Source organism: Wasmannia auropunctata, unplaced genomic scaffold (assembly GCF_000956235.1).
Source record: "Wasmannia auropunctata unplaced genomic scaffold, wasmannia.A_1.0 LD334213.1, whole genome shotgun sequence".
Taxonomy (NCBI): domain Eukaryota; kingdom Metazoa; phylum Arthropoda; class Insecta; order Hymenoptera; family Formicidae; genus Wasmannia; species Wasmannia auropunctata.
In genome coordinates, this window is record NW_012028677.1 from 146084 (window position 1) to 165978 (window position 19895).

General features: G+C 37.2%; 2 protein-coding genes across 5 annotated transcripts in view; one reads left to right on the top strand and one right to left on the bottom strand.

Annotated features, from left to right (window-relative positions):
• Positions 1-17842, top strand: part of LOC105459064 (polypeptide N-acetylgalactosaminyltransferase 5) — a 22446-nt gene extending 4604 nt beyond the window's left edge. For 2 of the 4 annotated variants that reach the window (XM_011704747.1, XM_011704749.1), the window contains exons 2-8: positions 9621-10435; positions 10695-11013; positions 11672-11849; positions 12282-12462; positions 14867-15105; positions 15213-15347; positions 15487-17842. In XM_011704747.1, coding sequence (XP_011703049.1) covers positions 9814-10435; positions 10695-11013; positions 11672-11849; positions 12282-12462; positions 14867-15105; positions 15213-15347; positions 15487-15636 — 1824 coding nt within the window. In that variant the 5' untranslated portion in view covers positions 9621-9813 and the 3' untranslated portion in view covers positions 15637-17842. Of the gene's footprint in view, positions 1-8767; positions 8868-9620; positions 10436-10694; positions 11014-11671; positions 11850-12281; positions 12463-13777; positions 13959-14866; positions 15106-15212; positions 15348-15486 lie in introns of those variants that run through there. The other 2 variants (XM_011704748.1, XM_011704750.1) reach the window with 2 other exon arrangements.
• Positions 17843-18138: 296 nt separating this feature from the next.
• On the bottom strand, positions 18139-19053 carry LOC105459065 (60S ribosomal protein L37a). The gene is made up of 3 exons (XM_011704751.1): positions 18947-19053; positions 18552-18680; positions 18139-18316 (listed from the first exon to the last, which is right to left on the bottom strand). The coding sequence occupies exons 1-3, from the start codon at positions 18947-18949 to the stop codon at positions 18170-18172; spliced, it is 279 nt and encodes a 92-aa protein (XP_011703053.1). The 5' UTR covers positions 18950-19053; the 3' UTR covers positions 18139-18169.
• Between the last annotated feature and the right edge of the window lie 842 nt (positions 19054-19895).

Genomic DNA, 19895 nt, shown 5'->3' on the forward strand with positions numbered 1-19895 from the left:
GCACCGGTCGGTCTCGCGGAGAAACTCGCCTCAAGGCCGCGCCGTTTTGTAACGCGTGCCGCGAGCGAACCGCCGTCACGGGGCCGCGAGGCTCCGACGCGACCGGACCGTTGTATCAAGGGGGGTTGCGGTAACGATATATACCTCCTGGGGGGAGGGGGGGGGAGACCGCTATCCTCGCGTTCTCACGTCTGGAGTCTGGAAAGCGTGGGGAGATGCGTCCGAGATTATTGCACGCGCCGCCTCCATCACGTATACATTGTACCCGGTCCAGCTGCGCGCGGGACGAACCCGTCGCCGTTAGCGTGAGAGTTAATGTTTCGGCGAGTGTGTCTTCTTCGCGGCACCCGATTGCCTCACTTTCCAGGTTCTCGAGTTCTTCACAGCATGTGCATAGGAATTATCTAACGCAATATCGCGCTGCACCTCGCGACTTTCGCCCGGATGACTCGATCGCTCTTCAACTATACATAATAACGAAATCCTTCGGCGATCTTTCTTGAGAGAGAATCGTGAAGCTTGTTGTTGGGGTGTCAAGTGTGAGAGAATCATCGGCAGCTTCTACATTGCTCGAACAACTTCTACCGTTGTCCTTTAATGAATTATTGAAATTTGTTTAATTCCAATTTGTTTAATTCCTGTACTTTTGGCTTGTGATACTCTTTGCTCAATTAGTCAAAGAAAGTCGAGTCGAGCGACAGACGAAGATTCTGCAGTAAGATTTTCCGTTGAAGAGACGTTGCTTCTGGTTTCGCCCGCCGCTAAATCGCCACGGTAACGGTGAAGCATTAGTGAAATCACCGTCTACACGACACGGGCTACATCGCACGCCGCATCTCCCGACAGATGGTGTATTCTTGACGGATGACGCTACTGATCCTCGGTATACGCGCTATTTACGTCACTGTTTCTCTCCGGCGGGAGAGAAACGATACTTAATTAACGGCGCACTTTGGTAGTGATTCATGAAACGAGTGAAAGGTTCGCCGCGTGGATTCTCTCTCTCTCTCTCTCTCTCTCTCTCGGAACAGTGGCGATTGTAACGTGCAAAGCGGAGACACAGATCCGACGTGACGACAAGACGAGGCTAACCGATCAGGCAAGGACGCTCGCTGCGAGGACACATTTTTCCTTCGTGACCTTTTTGTGGCATTTGCCTGTCATGACCGCCGTCACGTGACTCGCGGCGAAAATTAAATGCCAAGACATCGTAAAGGATCGGGAATCCATCTCGTCATAATCGTAAGGATGCTTGATCCATATATGGGAGGTGTGTAGTACGGGATGACAGTCGGGAAGATATTGCAACGGCTAAATAGCCGTTATTTTGTGATGTGACTTTGTAAATATCAAGACATCGTAAAGTACCGAGAATTCATCTTGTCATAATCGATATTTAATCTTCGCGCGCGCGCGTGTGTATGTGTGTGTGTATATACATACATACACATGAAGATTAAATATTGATATATATGTATATATACGTAACAATCGGGAAGATGTTGAAATTAATAGTTGTTATTTTGTAATGAATTTTGTAACGATTAAATGTCGAGACGCCGTGAAGGCTCAAGACTCCATCTTGTCATAATCGATATTTAATCTTCGCGTGTGTACAGAGTGACAATCGGAAAACTGCTGAAAGCTGAGAATATAGCTGTAACAATATTTTTGTTACGAACGGATAGAATGAAATGAATTAAACATCATATTGTATAAGAAACCTGTCTTTTTTAGCACAAAGCAATTACATAAACAAATTAAGGGTGCGGTCCACTTGACGCTACAAATGCTTCGAAGCATTTGATTGACCAGTCAGAGGGAAGAATTTATATTAATTGACCAATCGAAAAATGCTCCGAAGCATTTGCAGCGTCAAGCGGGCCGTAGCCTAATATAAAGAGATCAACAATTCGGCTGATGTATAATTCTGAAGTGATGACAATCAACTCGCAAAATAATTGAAGTGCTTTTGAAAGCCACTAAAAACACTTTCTAAAATTAATAACTGCAGTAACTGTGTTTTTGAAGAATTCCATAGATAAATTCCTTGGATACGATCGCCGATGCCGAGATCTTTCGGCATATATCATTGAGCCAAGTAACCAGTCAAATTTTCAGCTTTTTTATAATATTTTTTATAATTTTTATTTTTATAAGTTTATAAATATATATATTTTTTGCACTATAATATGTGCTAATAAAAAGGATTGGTCTCTTTTGCAGAATAATGATTTAGTTCATTCTATCTATTTGTTACAAAATAACTGTTTGAAATAGCTATTTCATTTCAGCAACTTCCCGATTGTCACTCTGTACATCCGTTTTATGCAAGACTGACAGGCTGAAGCTTGGTTAGAAAGTAAACTCCTTGTCGGTGATCAAAAAATTTTTGAGTGATGGTTATTGCCTCGCTCGCAAATGATAAGCGTTACGCGATCACGAACGAGCCGCGTAACAAGAAACCTTAAAGAAAATCAGGTTGCGCGAATAAGTGCATCGTAAAAAGCGCTATCAAAGGTGTGAAAATTGTCGTATTTCTACGTTGATACTATAATATCGTCGAGTCATTCCACGGCAGACCGCATAGATTTTCGACACAAATTCGTCAGAAATAAACCGGCAAAATTGAAAATATTTTATTCAATTGCCACATCTCGCGCTTTGCAAAATAAAGTTATAATTCATTTTCTTGTCGGAAAATATCACCTTTCTAATTTAGCTTCAAAAAGTATAACAACATAATTGGAAACATAAAAAGATATCGAAATATGTAAGCAATATTTTGTATGAATGATGTATATATACATATTTATATTTGAATACACAGATAAAATATTTACACAGATAAAGTATTATTATTTATTATTGTATTATATACACACACTATATTTTATATATATATATATATATATACAATATATATACATGCATATAAACAATAGAACCATGTGCACTTGATTTCATGAATTTAATTGGTCGCGTTTGCTAATTGCAAATTGCACTATAGCTTATTATCGAAACAGTTTGGAGTAAACAAATGCGAGTGTTAATGTTGCGCGTGAGTTAAACATTTGCAGGATGCTGCGCGAGACCGGTACTGGCCGGTGCAGTACGTTAAATGCACATTCAATCGCGTTTTTCACTGTTAATCCGTTCTCCATTACCCGGAAAGCTGTATGCCGGTTTGTGACCCGTATAAAACGGCGCGTAATAACGGTATACACGTACGATAGCGCGATCTTCATTGTATTGCCGGTATTGTCTGGCTGCCCCGGTACAATTTTAGACGTCGGCACAGGCACATTGTTCTCGAATTCGAATGTGCATACGCTTAACCCAGTGCAACTATGTGACATACATATTAGTGATCCCTCAATTATTACGGAATTATGTCAGTCCGCGTTGCTCTGCGAAATCGACGTTTTGGAACGAATTTTTTTTTTCCAAGATATAATCTAACCATGAAACGCGATAAACTACATTGATTATATTATATGTATATAACACGCAGGTATATAATGGCTGATTAAAAATAATTAAAAAAATTAATGTGTATCCTAATAGTTATACCTTTGACAATCAAACATTAAACATTTTGTTTTAATGTACTAATTTAAAAAATTATGTAAAAATTAAAATTTCGAAATATAAAGGTCGGAAATAATATGAAAATGAAAATGCTGGGCGGCATATTTTCGGATAATTGCGTAAATCGTTTATGAAAATATCCTACAAGTATATATGTCGTCGTGCATAAAATCGCTAAAGCTCAAAAGCTGCCTTTTAACGGCGAGCGAGATTAATACTGAATCGATTTTCACAGGGACTTTATTGCGCGTGTAAGTATTGATGCAAACACCCCTGTCGCGTTTGTAATCGCTAGTTACCTGCTTAAATTAATCTGTGACGTTACGCCTTTTAAATTCAGTTCGTCCGCGTTATACTCTGTATATAAAATATTTGATCGCGATTTTACCACACCGCTAGTGCTCGTTAACCGCGATATTGATATTGCGCACTCGTTTGCTGCACTCATTTGCAGATATATTATGTATTACCTAAGAGAAACTCCAATGTATTATCGACGTAATGGAAATTCTATTTATAACGTTTCGCTGTGAACTAAAATTACATTTAAAATTCAACACAAACTCCTGCAAATTAATTCACGGAGGCTACATAATACATATTACACGTATTATATGACACATACGCGATATATACGATAATTTCTATGTGCGACAAAATTAATAGCTTTTATATTTCAATTTTATTTTATAGCTGTTAATCTCGTGCAACAATTTTTTTTTATTATTACAAAGAATTTTAAAATAGAAGTCACACACACACATAATATTTCTATTATTTTAAAGTTTTTTTCTAACCTTGTCGCTATTATCTCAATTGCTGCAAAAGATAAGTATTATATTAACTTCGAGAGAATTATCACTTTTAATTAAGCAGGTGATTTAATTAAGCAGTTAGTATAAAGCCGTCGATACATAGAGTCGTCGAGTTTCAATTGAACGATCACGCCGTTGTACTTTACGCTTACGTAGCCCAGTTCGCGACGCGTAACAATACGGTGTATTCATTTTTATACCTTGATACTCGATTAAATAGCTTGCGTTAAGCCGTTTCGGTGCATCCGCGTGAAACCGGTTCTTAATGGATCCCTCTTCGAATGGTATGTGCATAGCGATCATTACACGTCACGTTCGTTCGAAGAGGAAAAAGCCCTCGAAAGAAGGTAGTTTGATTTATCGAATATATCTATACAGATATATACATATAAATTAGATTAAAGATTATCTAATTTGTGCTTTAATAAATTTCTCTATACAGATATACGTGATAATCTATATGTGTATAGATACATACAAATCCGAATATTAATATTAAAAATATTCCGATCATATGTAGCATATTTCGATGAGATATATCTTTATCACCTCCTATCTTGAATGCAATTTCTCGGCGTTAACTATAATAGATAGGCATTACGAAACGTTTCTTCGGCTATTTATTTATCTTACCAGAGGCTAAACTGACAGAGACGCGACAGCCTATGTGCATTACATAATTACAAGTTCCATAATTTTAGGTTGCGGCGTGGTATTACATTAATACTGAGCTCACGGCCCCTACCGACCTTCCCATGTGATTAGTTTAGTTAATTTTCTCTGTTGAGGGCTTAAATCGATCCCGGCGGAGGCGTTGGAACGTTTAAGGCATTAACCGTATATACGTCGTCGAGCAGAAATTATAAACTAAATACAATCGGATGATACGTCGAACTAAATTTTGCGAGGGCTCCCTAAATTTTCGAAATCCTCCCCTGCCTGACGTTAAATATTGCCAATTACACTGCCAAGTAAGAAGAGCCTAGGGGGAGTAGACGAAATAAGATCCGATAATAAATTTTCAACGTCTTTCTCTCTTTCCCTCTCTCTCTCTCTCTCTCTCTCTTTCTCCACCTCGGCTTGCCGTGTAATAAACGTTACAAGTTTTATTGCATTTGATATTAACCCCGCACGCGCGCGCGCGCGCATACAAATTATGTATATATAACAACGAAACACGAGGACGTTCACCGTGAGTTTATAAACTGAAACATGAATTATATATCGTATCTGCTGAGTACGACGAACGTAAAGTTATTACGTAGTCAGTTATTATGCCGCGTTTTAGCCCTCCCCCGGTATTACGATATTATTTATATTAGAAACTAAATTCATCTCGAAGAGAAAATGTTCGGTATCACACGGAATGCAAATAACTCGGGGATGTAATTAATATACTTCCGTGTTCGACTTCGAGTTTCCAGGAAGTTATTACGTAGTCTGAATTATTGCAGAGGGCTTAGAGCTTTTTGTGGTGGATAACAAGGTAGAGGGGCTTAGCTTTCATGGCCTGTCCATTGTGCGAGAAGACTTTCTTAATGACATTACCTCGGCGTCGCATTGCGTCAATACGATATCGGCGGACTTTTCAAGCACTTTCGATTACAATGACACTCTTTCTCTCATTGGAGCACACCCGGCCAATAGAAATCAAATCTAATTACCTCGTGAAAAGATGCGCGTAGCATTTATTTTCTGGAAAAAAAACTGTTACGAAATTAGAAATACTTATTTCCGTGAATTTATTTCATTTTCAAGATTGAATGTAATTGAATAGAAATCCTATATCTTCAAATTTCAATTGATTATAATTAATATTATATATTTGGATATAAACCTGTAACTTTAGAACTCTCTGCAGAGGAAGAAACACGATTCTACTCCATTTCTTTCGAAACTCTGAAAATAGATCAACTTCACGGAGGTGAATGAATTATTATGTCATATCTCGCAATGAGAGAGAGATGAGAATCAAATTAAACTTATTAATTACATTATCGAAATGATATCAACTGTGATATCAATTATAAATCTCGCAAATAGGTAATTAATAATTAAACAATCGAATATATAGCCTTTCTAAGAATTGACTCTAACGTATGCAAGATGTCGAATATCGATTCCGTCTTTAACATCAAAATTCGATCGGAGTTGTAAATTGAATTAAAACTCGCAATGAAATATATTTCGGAACTTTCTATCTTTAATGCCAGAAAAGTTAACTGGCACCGGCTCACGAGGTAGCTCGTGTTCGAAACCCGCTTTATCTGCGAACATCTGTTTCGTGGAGAACGCAGTTTCCGCGATACAATAGCGAAACAATAGAAGTAGCTTAGCACTTCGACCGCGGGCATGCAATTCATCACTTCGTCACAAGACTTTTATGACGCGGTCACGAGAAGTAATGTCCCCCGTCTTGACAACGTGCCGTATCGATTTATCAGTAACCCCCGCATGCAATGTTGTTAATAGCGCATTATCAACCGACTATTACAAAGGCAACTAAAAAAAAAATAATAATAATTGCCGTACGGTTTTGCGGCCTTCGTGAGCCGGAAATACTTTCCGCGTCTGTTATTGTTAACAGTAAAGCGTTTCGTAGAGATTCCGCCAGTCCTTGGGAATGTAAAACCATGATGATTTCTCTGCATGAGAAGTAATGATGTAGAGATACACGTTAAACGAAGAGTACATTATTAGCCGGTATTACGACATTACTTATTATAACTGTACGACGTTATCACGATTCCGTTTTCTCTCTACAAAGTAAGAAAGTTTTAGATGACTTGATTTCCTGAATTTTAAACATGGTCTCTGCGCTTTGTAATATTTTTCATGCGAAATAATTGCTTGAATACGTTACAAATACATTCTATTGTATTGTAACGATTTTCGTTTCTGCATGCTAGATATGCCATGTCGATAAATAATACAGAATCATAATGTACAGCTATAATATAATATATAGCATCATTAATAGAAACTCACATCGCAATCAGTTTCTTAGTAATTATTAGAGAATTTGATTTCTCTTTCCACTGAGTTCTCAAATATTTCTATGTACATTTTGCCATTAAGTACTTTATAAATTTACAAATAATTCTCAAACAATTGTCAACTTTACAGAATGTATTCAAAATATAATTGTAAGATTTATATAAGTACTATATTTATAGGCATAACAATTCTAACATTGCTTAATTGGGTTATACTTAATTAATTATTAATTATTAATTAATTATTAATTATTCTTATCATTTTTATTTTGAAATAAACAATTTTTTTCATAAACTACATGAAAATTTAAGATTTTTTTTTACATTCTCGGACATCCTCTCGTTACCTGAATTTTTTGTTATTTATAAAATAGAGAAACTTGCACATATATATATGTACGCGCATGCGTGCGTGTATATGTATGTGTGTGTGTAATATATTAAGTATGTGTTTTATATGTACACATTCTACCTTTTTTATAATAGAAAGTTCGTGCAATACAACCGACAGGGAATGTCGCCGTTGTTCTCTGGGTCGCGCATATAGTCATCCGACATTATTACTCCCATTTCCCGCTCGTTATCGTGATGAAAGTGAATTATTTAGCGGCAGCTAATTAATTAGTACCATCGGGAGAGCACGGCTGTCTCATCGCAATATAATTTCCCAGGCCAAGTGACCCCGCTGACTGCGTGGGATAATTACTCACGGATCTGTATTTCCGTCGTGTCTTCGAAACACTTCGCCATTATGATCATATACTAATTTCTTTTTGTCGCGATTATGACAGCCGGCTATCGACTGGCAACCGCGACGGTACGGCGGTGGTACCGCGGTGGTACCGGAGGCAAGAAGGCTGATACGTTTTACGCGGAGTTTGTTTCGCAACGCGAGATAACGCTTCGTAACACGTCGAAACGTGTCACGGTATTTTTTTTTTATCTAAAGTTATTTTGTCAATTTTGCGAAATTAGCCGTTAGTCCGATCAGGCCAATTCTATAGTCGACCATTCGAGTGATAAGTATGCAAAGCAGCGCGTGTCTTCGCCGCTCGACTTGACTGTACAAAATAAGCTCACCTCGCGCATAATGTATATCATTTCCAAGATAATCCCGAGACTGCCCTTCTTTTTTTTTCTATTTTCATAAAACTGCCTGCCATCGGCGTTGCAGTCGATATTGCGATGTACGCGAGACAACGGACAGCGCGGTTTACACGCGACACAATACGATAAGAGTGTTCCAATATGTGCGCGATAGGTAGGCTCATCGCTAAACTCTTATCTGATCCACTCAGACTCATACACCAGTATATAACGCGAACGTAAATGCGCGTACGCGCGAGTCGCGAGTCATTGTATTGCCGGTTCTATTTGTAGGAAGGCATGAAACTCGCGCATCGGGCAGCTGATCGAAACGGAACGTCTCGTTTAAAAGTGGCATTCTCTCCCGCGATCGATGCGAGTACGAATTAGTCATGTGCTAAGTGCTTACCTAAGTGTCGCAAAGTGCTCCGGTTACCCTTAGCTGACGTATGCACTTTTCGCCCGCGCGCCTCCTCGTATTTCCGTTCTCGTAATCGCCGCAGCGTATGCAATACCTAAGCATAAAAGTCGAAAAACCTTTCGCGAAAGCTTGGCGTAAAATTATCTGTAGGAGTGCCGTTGTTAATAAACAGCGTAAAAAAAAAAAAATAGTTTGGCGTTAATAAAGTTCAAAATGCGTCGAGAAATATCTAAATATTATACATATAACATATTAAATGTATAGACATATATAAAATATTAAATACATAGACACATACAATATTGAGGTTATTGAGGTATTTATCAAATATGCAGGAAAAATATGGAAACGTGAATGGATGTTTATTATGAGCTTTTGGGGCAAATATTATCGAGAGAAACAATCGATTTTTATAACGAGTTTTTACTCGTCTTTCGCAAGCCGGTATCGCTCGTTCCATCGCTCGTTCCATCTTGATACGACCATATACGCGATGTGCATGGGAAGGAAAAGTCCCGGGCTTCATCCCGTGATTCGTAGAATCGTGATAAGCGTGCGTAAAGCTGAAGCGAACGATCGATCTGCCGAAAGAATTCTGGTTGCGTCTGTCGGATAACATTTTACTATCAACACGGGAATTCCCGATGCGATAGGGAACCTCAGCGCAGCCATCGTATCCCGTAACGAACCCGGCTCATCTTTCTGTTGCAGAGCGCTGAAAGCCCAGCCGCCCTCAGTCATGTGATTCCACGAAGGCCCGTGCAATTAGTAGAAACACACGGTTGTGAGTATCTCGTTTTAAGCCTCGAGTCGAGAAAACCCTTATCGCGAGTAGTCCACGCGCGGCGGACTGGGTGATGAGCTCGTGGTACAAGCGGAAGACTGCAGCAGCCGCCGTTGAAAGATGTTCCGCTCCAAGATTCGCATTCACACGTGTCAAGTGATACTGCTGACGTCCCTGGTATGGTTCCTGGTCGACGTCATGGTGCTCATGCTCTATTCGGACTGCATCGGAGGGTCCGGATGGGGCTGCTCGGACGGCAAGCAGCAGCAGCAGCAGGCGCTTCAGTCCGAGGAGCCGCCCCAGCTGCACCCGAAGGCCCAGATTAGGGAGCCGCAGGCGGTGAAGCAGGAGCACAACAACAAGAGGCAGTATCCGCAGTCGCAGCTGAATCTGTGGCGGCCGGCGAAGGTCATCAAGGAGAGTAAGGGCAGCCCCGGCGAGATGGGAGCGGCGGTGCACATCGCGCCGGAGAACGAGGCCAAGCAGCAGGAGCTGTTCAAGCTGAATCAGTTCAATCTGATGGCCAGCGACATGATCTCCTTGAACCGATCCCTGAAGGACATCAGGCTCGAGGGTTGTAAGAATAAGAAGTACCCCAAGTATCTTCCAGACACGAGTATCGTGATAGTTTTCCATAACGAGGCGTGGACCACTCTGCTGCGGACGGTCTGGTCCGTGATAAACAGATCTCCCAGGTCGTTGCTGAAGGAAATCATCCTCGTGGACGACGCGAGCGAGCGTGGTACGTTTTCACATAGCGTTTCTCGAACGAGCGCTTTACATGCGTGACAAGCGCCAATGTTTTCACTGTGTTTGTAATGTAGATCGATTTGTAATTCCTCGTATCGCGCGTAAAAGCGGGACGATCAAGTTGCGACTGTACGTGTTTAAAACGAAAGAAAATATAAACAGTAATATCGGATCGATATAGAGAATTGCAAGAATCGTAGCTATGAAACTCGAGTGACTCGAAGTGACCGGTGAAAATTTATTTTTTCTAGAGCACCTGAAGCAAGATTTGGAAGACTACATAGCCACGTTACCAGTCCCCACGTATGTGTATCGCACCGAGAAGAGATCGGGCCTGATAAGAGCGAGGCTTTTAGGGGCAAAGCACGTCAAGGGACAAGTAATCACGTTTCTCGATGCGCACTGCGAGTGTACCGAGGGTTGGCTGGAGCCGCTGTTATCAAGAATCGCCGTCGATAGGCATACCGTTGTCTGCCCGATCATAGACGTAATCAGCGACGACACCTTCGAGTACATCCCGGCCAGCGACATGACCTGGGGAGGTTTCAATTGGAAATTGAACTTCAGATGGTATTACAGCATTACGACGTTACAACGTTAAACGTCATGAATTTTAATGACATTACGTTCGTATTTTAACCGAAATAGCTAAAATCTCTCTTGCCTTCTGGAAAAAAAGGACACTCACGAAGAAAATTTGAGTTGCAAATGTGGAAATCTACATATTTTGCAAGTCATGAATAGTTAGATTGGCATATATAGTTAAATCCGCTTGAAATATTAAATCTATCGATCCATACTGAGACATATATATTATTGACATAAATTTATATCTCCGTTAAATTACGATAGTTTCATAAATTCAACGATTTTTAAGTTATACTGTCCATAAATTCAATACTTCTCGTTCTAATTCAATTGCCTCTACATATAACAATCTGAAATATAATCAATAACAATCTTTCTCTTTCTCTCCTTCGTGTATAATTACGTGCTGTCGAGTTTACAAATTTACAGTTTCCACAATATTCACCACAAACCTGTACACTGTGCTTATTGTTTAATTAAATTTAATTCATCTATAATTAATTTCGAAATTCTGAAATAGAAACAAAACGCGTTGGCAGTTTGTCAAATAATATGTTAGTACAACGTTTTATGCGTTTGTTATAGCTCTATTTTTTTTTAAATAAAAAATATTAATATTATATTAATTCTGTTCAATAAGGTACCGAGTCGCGCAGAGAGAAATGGACAGGAGAAACAGCGACAGAACGGCACCGCTACGAACACCGACCATGGCCGGTGGATTGTTTTCTATTGATAAAGACTACTTTTACGAGTTGGGCGCGTACGACGAAGGCATGGATATTTGGGGTGGTGAAAATCTTGAAATGAGCTTCCGGGTAAGCAATCCTTTCTTTAAAAACAATACAAAAAAAATTGCTAATTTTTAACGCGATTATCCACGAATTTTTTTATGGCATGAGCTTATATCCAACAAAATCACATGGTGAATATATTATCTAATTTAAGAAATTAACAATTATTATTTATAAATACGAAGGAAGGAAGACCGAAACGTTTGAAAATTGTCATGTTAATACCCTAATTCCATGTATTTTTTATGTGTAAATTAATTTGTAGGGTTCTCTGCAAATTGATTTTGCTCATACGATTCTCAATGTCCGTTATTTAATAATAACTCTCGCCTCTATCTTGTATTAGAGATAACTGTGACTATTATGATATTTGATGAAAAGTTTTTAAAAGGTCTTCAAAGGGTATTCTCGTACAAATTTCCGTTTGTCATTTGTGAAGTCATAAGTATCTTGTAGGTGTGGCAATGTGGCGGAACATTAGAAATCAGTCCGTGTTCACATGTGGGACATGTATTCCGGGACAAGAGCCCATATACATTCCCTGGCGGTGTCAGCAAGATAGTCCTGCACAATGCGGCCAGGGTGGCCGAAGTCTGGATGGATGAGTGGAGAGATTTTTACTATGCCATGAATCCAGGTTAGATAATCAAGTGTATCGTTTAATTAATTTCTCCCCAATGTTGTTGTACTAAATTGCGCTAAATGATGCCATCATTATGCACACATTATGTCATACATACTCCACACATAAGTGTACCATCAGAAATTTAAACGTTGTACAAATTTTCGTTTCTCAAAATTATTCAGATATATATATATATATATATATGTATATATATAAACACATATACATCCAATGTAACTAAAAAACGTTTTTGAAAAATTTGTTGTAAAATTCGTTGAAAAATTTAAAGTATTTCAGGACTACTGATAGCATTGTTTCGAAATTTCCATGTAGCTGGTACTCATATAGCGCTTATATTGAAAGCAACGATGTTAACTGATAAAGCCTTTTTTTTAAATTGCAGTTATTATATTATATTCTGTATAATATAATATCATTCAAGCGTAACTCTATATAACATATTTGACGGGTATCTGATATAATCCGTTTATATTACCTCTCACTCAAATTATGATAATTCACATAGCTGTGTGAATCGCAGTTGTTTTTTGAATGCATTATTTCCTTGTTAACAAGTTGTTTCTCCATTTGACTAATAATTAATTAATAACAGTCTTGCGTTAATATATCTTCATAAAGTGATTTTTAACATTAGCTGTACACACAACACACACACACACACACACACACACACACACACACACACACACACACGCACACAGATATACTATAAATTAGTTAATCGTTTGTATGTGTTATGCACATTATAATTTATGTGTGTATTTACTAATATTTCATACACAATACACATCAGTAGTTGTATACATTATATTGCTCTAATATATCTAAACTAAAACCAAACCATCTCTCTTACTACAGAAATTATGCTCAGAATTTTCACGATTGCTGTCTTTGCGACCGATCAAAGTACTTTACTCCAGTTTGTCTTTTTCGATCAAGCAATAAGTATACTTCTGTACGATGTAGAATTAGGAAATAGCCACGGGCATTAAACGTGAACGTCGAATGAACATTTCAGATATATATTTTGATATCTCTGTATCTCGATACGAATGCTGGTGTAGTCTTAACCACTCATCCATCCAGCCGACTAACCAATTGAAAAATTGCGCTTGCTTTTAATGAGGAGTTCTCTTACCAGACTGCCATTGTAGGTGCCGCAAGAGAAGAATTTCTAAATCCACCATGAGCCGCAGAATACGATATGATATTTGCCATGTGTTTATTCTTTTTCTTTTTGTCTACTTATCGTGTTTTTTACTACCATTTGTAACTGCTAACACACTAACAGAACTGAGTTGGTTAGATATGGATGTGTGGTGGGACATTGGAAATTGCGACATGCTCGCACGTCGGGCATGTATTCCGTAAGTCGACCCCGTATACCTTCCCGGGCGGTACCAGCAAGATAGTCAACCACAACAATGCGCGGCTCGCGGAAGTTTGGTTGGACCAATGGAAGTACTTCTATTACAACATTAATCCAGGTAGCACTAACACTGGCGTATCTCGTGCATCAAAAAAAAAAAAGAAACAAAGAGACTCTATCCCTATACATCTCTTTCTGTGTGTTGGTTGCTTTTGCGATGCAGCATGCTTTGCGATGGGCCTGCATGTCTCTTTATCAATCTTTTTTTTTACTGCAGCTTACGGCTTCGGGTGCTCACTGTCTATATCAGATACCCGTTAACATTTGTTTAAAACATCATTGCTATTATGTTCTCTTAATACACTGCAGACAATCCGTTAGACAACAATATGGGTATAGTATAATATATAATAAACTAGAACGACAATGCAAATAGGACACGTAGAGGTGTACTTGGAGAGTAAAAAATAAATCACGCATGGCATTAAAGGTTCTATGTGATACTATTATAATCGAAAGGTTATTATTAAAGGGAGATATTCTATTAGACTCTAATAATTAGAGTGACAGACATAAAAGTAACAAATACATACGCATATATGTATTCGTAGTTGTTTCTTAATTGGTAATATGTGTATAAAATAATTTTGGTGAAGCACAATACATCTCTGCACGCTACATTTGCAGTATGTATGAAAGTTATTGTATACGTGTATATATAAAACAATGCTCTACTTCATAAACTTCTTTACATCTTTCAGATTTCCAGAAAAAAAATGCGTTGTATAATTGCACAATTATTTGTTAGGAGCAAGCATATGGCATTTAATGTATCATACAATATGTACCATGGTTGCAAATGTCTTTATTTTTAGCACAAAATTCTCTGACAAATCTTCTTTTCAATCAATTTATATTTGCAAGCACAATATGTAAAAAACAAAAAAAACAATACATGTGAATAAGTTCGGCTGTTTGTAGAATATTGTAGCGTTACAGAAAATTAATTTCTTTTTTTTCTTTTAGGAGCGCGAAATGTCGACGTCGGTGATGTTTCCGAGCGAATTAAACTCAGAGTACGGCTGAAATGCAAAAGCTTCAGATGGTATTTGGAGAACATATATCCAGAATCGCCGATGCCGCTAGATTATTATTATCTCGGCGATGTGAAAAATGTTGAAACGCAAACGTGTTTGGATACTATGGGCAGAAGAACCGGGGAGAACGTCGGAATTAGTTATTGTCACGGATTAGGTGGTAATCAGGTTCGTGTTTATTTTTGGATATCAAGTAATCCATGCGTAACGAATCGAGCGCTACTGTTTTTCAATTTTGAACGTACGTTATTTCTAACGAGGACTGTATTATTCAGGTATTTGCTTACACTAAGCGGCAACAGATAATGTCTGACGATATGTGCCTTGATGCAGCTAGTCCACAAGGTCCAGTAAAGATCGTACGATGTCATGGCATGGGTGGTAATCAAGCGTGGGTTTACAATGACGAGGTAAGAAGGATGGAAATATAAATAAAAAAATATATAAAGCAAATATCTTTAGACATAAAAGGTAGCACTAATTTCTTAAAACATAGTTTCGATAAATGCAATTAATTTATTATTAATACACACCGTTCGTTCCTTCTAGACCAAAATGATTAAACACACGAACACGGGTTATTGTTTGTCGAAACCCCACTCGGGCGATGCGTCGCAACCCGTCTTGGCGCAGTGCGATGTCAACAACATCGGACAAAAATGGATCATGCGTAGCAAATTCAAGTGGCAGGCCAGCTAATACGAATCCACTTTAAACGCCAGATCTATACGCAATATTTGTTAATATGTTTAATAAATGGTAACTGATGGACTGATCGCAGAGGACTTCCCAAGTGCGCGCGTACAAGAAGAGAGAATGAAGTTATTATAATCCAGAGAGTGGCGAAGAAACGGTTCAATATTACATCCGACTGTGTAGGTCAAATGAATTGACAGTGTGCGAGAAATCGATTCTCGTCGGAAATTGTAGTTAAATAATTAGATTATCCTCTACGGGATATATTTACCATTGATGAGGCAGTATCGAGAATTTACTGCCATTCCTTGTGGAACCGGTCCTTGCGGTGCGCCTTGATCGATGCACAATAGTGGCAGAGATGAATTTCTCTGATCGCGCGTGTGAATATATAAGTGATACTAAACGACGAACAGAGTGAACTCCTTTTCTTCTTTTCTGGCTACGAAGCAGTAAAGAGGGAATCATATCAGACCACTGTTATAAATAATTGTTGATACGAAAGAGCGAGAGAGACATTTGATAATTTCGGATGAGTGCAATGACGAATGACTGACCGTTAAGTCGGTAACGCAACGAAATGAAATGTGAATATGCTTGGAAAATGTAACGCGAGATAAATGACGGAGTGAATGGTGGAATGTCAGTGAAGTCGATGTGACGCTACCGATAATAATATAGAAAAAATTATTATTGTACAATCCATTTAAATAACTAGAGAAGAGCACTGGATCTTTTTATATTCATGTTTCTGATAGTTCCTCGTTGCATCTCGTTCGTATAATTTAACTGTTACGCGTCGTTTCGTGCAAAGGATGTACTTATCAGACTTTAATAGCAATATGTAAGAATTCATCAGGTTTTAGTTAGATGCATACAGTTTATTAATTCTCGTTGAAATTTGATTCCAGAGACATAATGCAGTTTCAACGGACGTACCAGAGTGTGTCTTCCATATTTTAATGATAGCAGATTTTTCTGGCATGATCAGCTCACATTCACGCACATTTGCGAAGTTACTTTGTCTGTGCGAATTACATTACAGTGTTTAATTTACGAGTTAACATTCAAAACATTATGCCATAAAATCGTTCCGAAGAAAACGACTTTTGAGCACGATGCATGTAAAGCGCAATCATTCACAGATAAAGTAACGAGTTTAACTAAACTGCAACGACAATTGCAGGAAATAATTACCGTTTATGCAAAGATCAATTGAACGAAATCAATCAGCTTCCGTTTTTGAATGATGGCACCTTTCTCCTCGACATCATAAGTTACAATAGAATATTTTTATTCTTATCCTTCCAACAATTATAATAATGACATCTTCTACTCGATCTATTCACAAATCTGCTATTGAAAACAAGAGAAACTTTCGTGAGTTTATACTCCTGTGAAACAACTTCCGACACAGTTTTAAGACCTCTATTTGTATTCTATTGAATGACGAATATACTCATTATTCTTATGTAATTCAAAAGAATGTTATGGTGATGGTGCAACGTTAATAGCTTGATACATTTGTCTTCTAAGACTGCGGTATTTATTTTTGTATAGAATACAAATTGACTTATATGTTGAAATGCGCAATGTGTCAGTCCACTTTATAGATAAATGATGAAAGTGTTCGATCGCGATCGAAAAAAAAAAAACAATAGTCAATAGTACCTCTCTTTGCAAATACGTCATTCCTCGCAGGCTGATTTCATGGAGAATGCTATTATTAATTATGAATAAAATTGCTAATGAACGATTTCCGTTTTAATCATTTGCTCAACGATAATAATAAATGTCTCTAGCTTCACGGTTCAATCGATTATGATGATGCGAAAGGACAGTTTCGATTATTATAATAGCCTGAACTGCGTAAGCATGATCTTTTAAAAGACAATAAAAATTATTTGTATACATTATTAAGTTTAATATAACGCATGTCTCTATAATACTAGTATAATTTTAAATATTTCTAAAGTAAGTAAAAAAATTTGTAAAAATGAATGTATGCACATTAACGACATTTAAACCTGACTTTCGTTTCTCCTTTCAGAACGTAAGTTAAGTTCGACTAAAAGACGCCTTTTAAAAAAAGTAATTTATTTATAGTTGTTAAAATTGTACCATATAAGTATTCTATGGAATCTTATAAAAATAATTATGATCAATACAATTACATCTTGTTAGAATAAATAATTAGTTTCGTTACATATGTGAAATGTTGGTTGATCATTATTTTCATATATATAATTCCTGATTAATAAACGCAGAAGTTCAATTATAATTTTATTGTTTAATACTTCTTGATACACGTTAAAATATCATCTTTTTATATACTTACACAAATAATTTGTATTTTATTAAATAGTAAAAAAGAAATAATATAAAATGAATAATGTAGAGAAAGTAGAAATATAGATGATCTTAACAAAAAAATTGAGATAAATATTAGATCAATATAAATTTAATAATAGAAACGATTGGTTTGCATTAAATAAAATCACAGTATAAATTGTTAAAAAGATATTTATTACATAATTTACTGCTCTTTAACTTCACGCAATCTACGTACGGCTGATCTTACTGAAGCAGCGGCCGTCGTGGAATATACCCATGCGCCACCAGCGACAGTCCTCTTGCATCGTTTACAGGACCAGATTCCTACGACGCTGCGCTTCATCGCCTCCTGTTAAAAAATAAAAGTAGCGTTGTTCGATACATTTGATAATCTGATTTGGACTGCATTAAATTCATCAAATAATGTTCGCAGAAAGCAAATTTGCAAAAGCATTTGCAAGAGATTCATGAACATGAGGTAGAGAGAATTTATTACATGAAAACCTTATGTTTACAAAGTACTAAGCAATGAGAATTTATCTCTCCAACTTACAGTATTGATAAAGTACGATGCAATTACTTACCTTACCACAAAACGAGCAGGTGTACTTGCTGTGTTGGGTGATTTCCATCTTTTTGACCATTTTCCTGAGGGAGGCACCGTAACGCGTGCCATATTTACCAGTGATTCCAACCTTCTTCGTGCGTTTCGCCTGGAAAATTTCAACACTTTTAAAGTCTCCGCACCACACGTAACTTCGATGATATTAGAGATCAGAAATATATGATCGAATAGGAAGGAACGCTTTCAAAACATAACCTCCTTAGGTTAGATCCTCCTCATAAGTACGTAACGCTAGCGTTTCACAGTGAAATATGTATATGAAAAATTTCTTGACAGCAATAATTCTTATTTGATGCTCAACATGATGTAGATTTCAGCAAGATTTGACACGTAAAATTCGATAAAATATCTTACCATTTCGAACGGGTGGAGTACACTCTCGCAAAGAACCGGAAAAAGGTAACCTCGCACGGCGTCGTGCAAGTCGTGTAACGTCGGAAGTCAGCCGAAAGGAAATGGACGCAAGCAATGGTGACGAAATTCAAACTTGCGCAGGAAAAACTTGGTGAATTTCAAAACTATATATAATGACAAATATATATTTTCATATATTATATCTGCAAAAGATTATTTTATAACGTAAATTACATTATTTTTCCTCTGAAGAAAATATTCTGTTGTATGTATCTTAACTAATACAAATATAATGAAATAATATGATAAAAGATATTTTTTTTAGTAAGACAAAATATATAAATTTTTTAACTTGAAATATATATATATATAATTTAATAATAAATTGTAATAATACGTATATTTTATTTAATCATAATTTATTTTTTATTATACGTTTATTTTAGCTTATTGAAACAAAATTTAATATTTTAATATTTTGAAATTTATTTTTGTGTTACATATACATATTTAAAAAAAAAATTATATTTAAAAGGATAGCTTATTAGCTAACTAAGCTAATGTAAAAAGACAGATTGCATCCTCCGAGATATATTGGAAATGATGAACCGAGTGAGATTACACATGTTTGCGCATATGGAAGAAATAGCCCTCGCTAATTCAATTTTATTGAAACCGCTGTTGACCAACACGGTGGCTTATCGACAAGTTACCCAACACAGGAACGTACACGCAAACGTATCACAAGCGTATATTTTTAAATAGTAAAAGTTAGTCTTCGTGTCCCGAATTGTAATATGGTATAGAAATTGCATTGCGAATAAGTCACGAGTAGAAACTCGATTTCTCCAAGAGTTTCATTTATCTTTCAAGCGGTCTCCGCTACTAAAATTCGACAATTGCATATAACAAAAAAAAAATATTTTAACTCAATTTTTATTAAATCTTT

What these genes read in the sequence shown, in the direction of transcription:
- LOC105459065 (XM_011704751.1), bottom strand. An exon ending in CCTGCTCGTTTTGTGGTAAG is followed by an intron (nt 18,317 to 18,551) that starts GTAAGTAATTGC and finishes ATTTTTTAACAG; the next exon opens with GAGGCGATGAAGCGCAGCGT.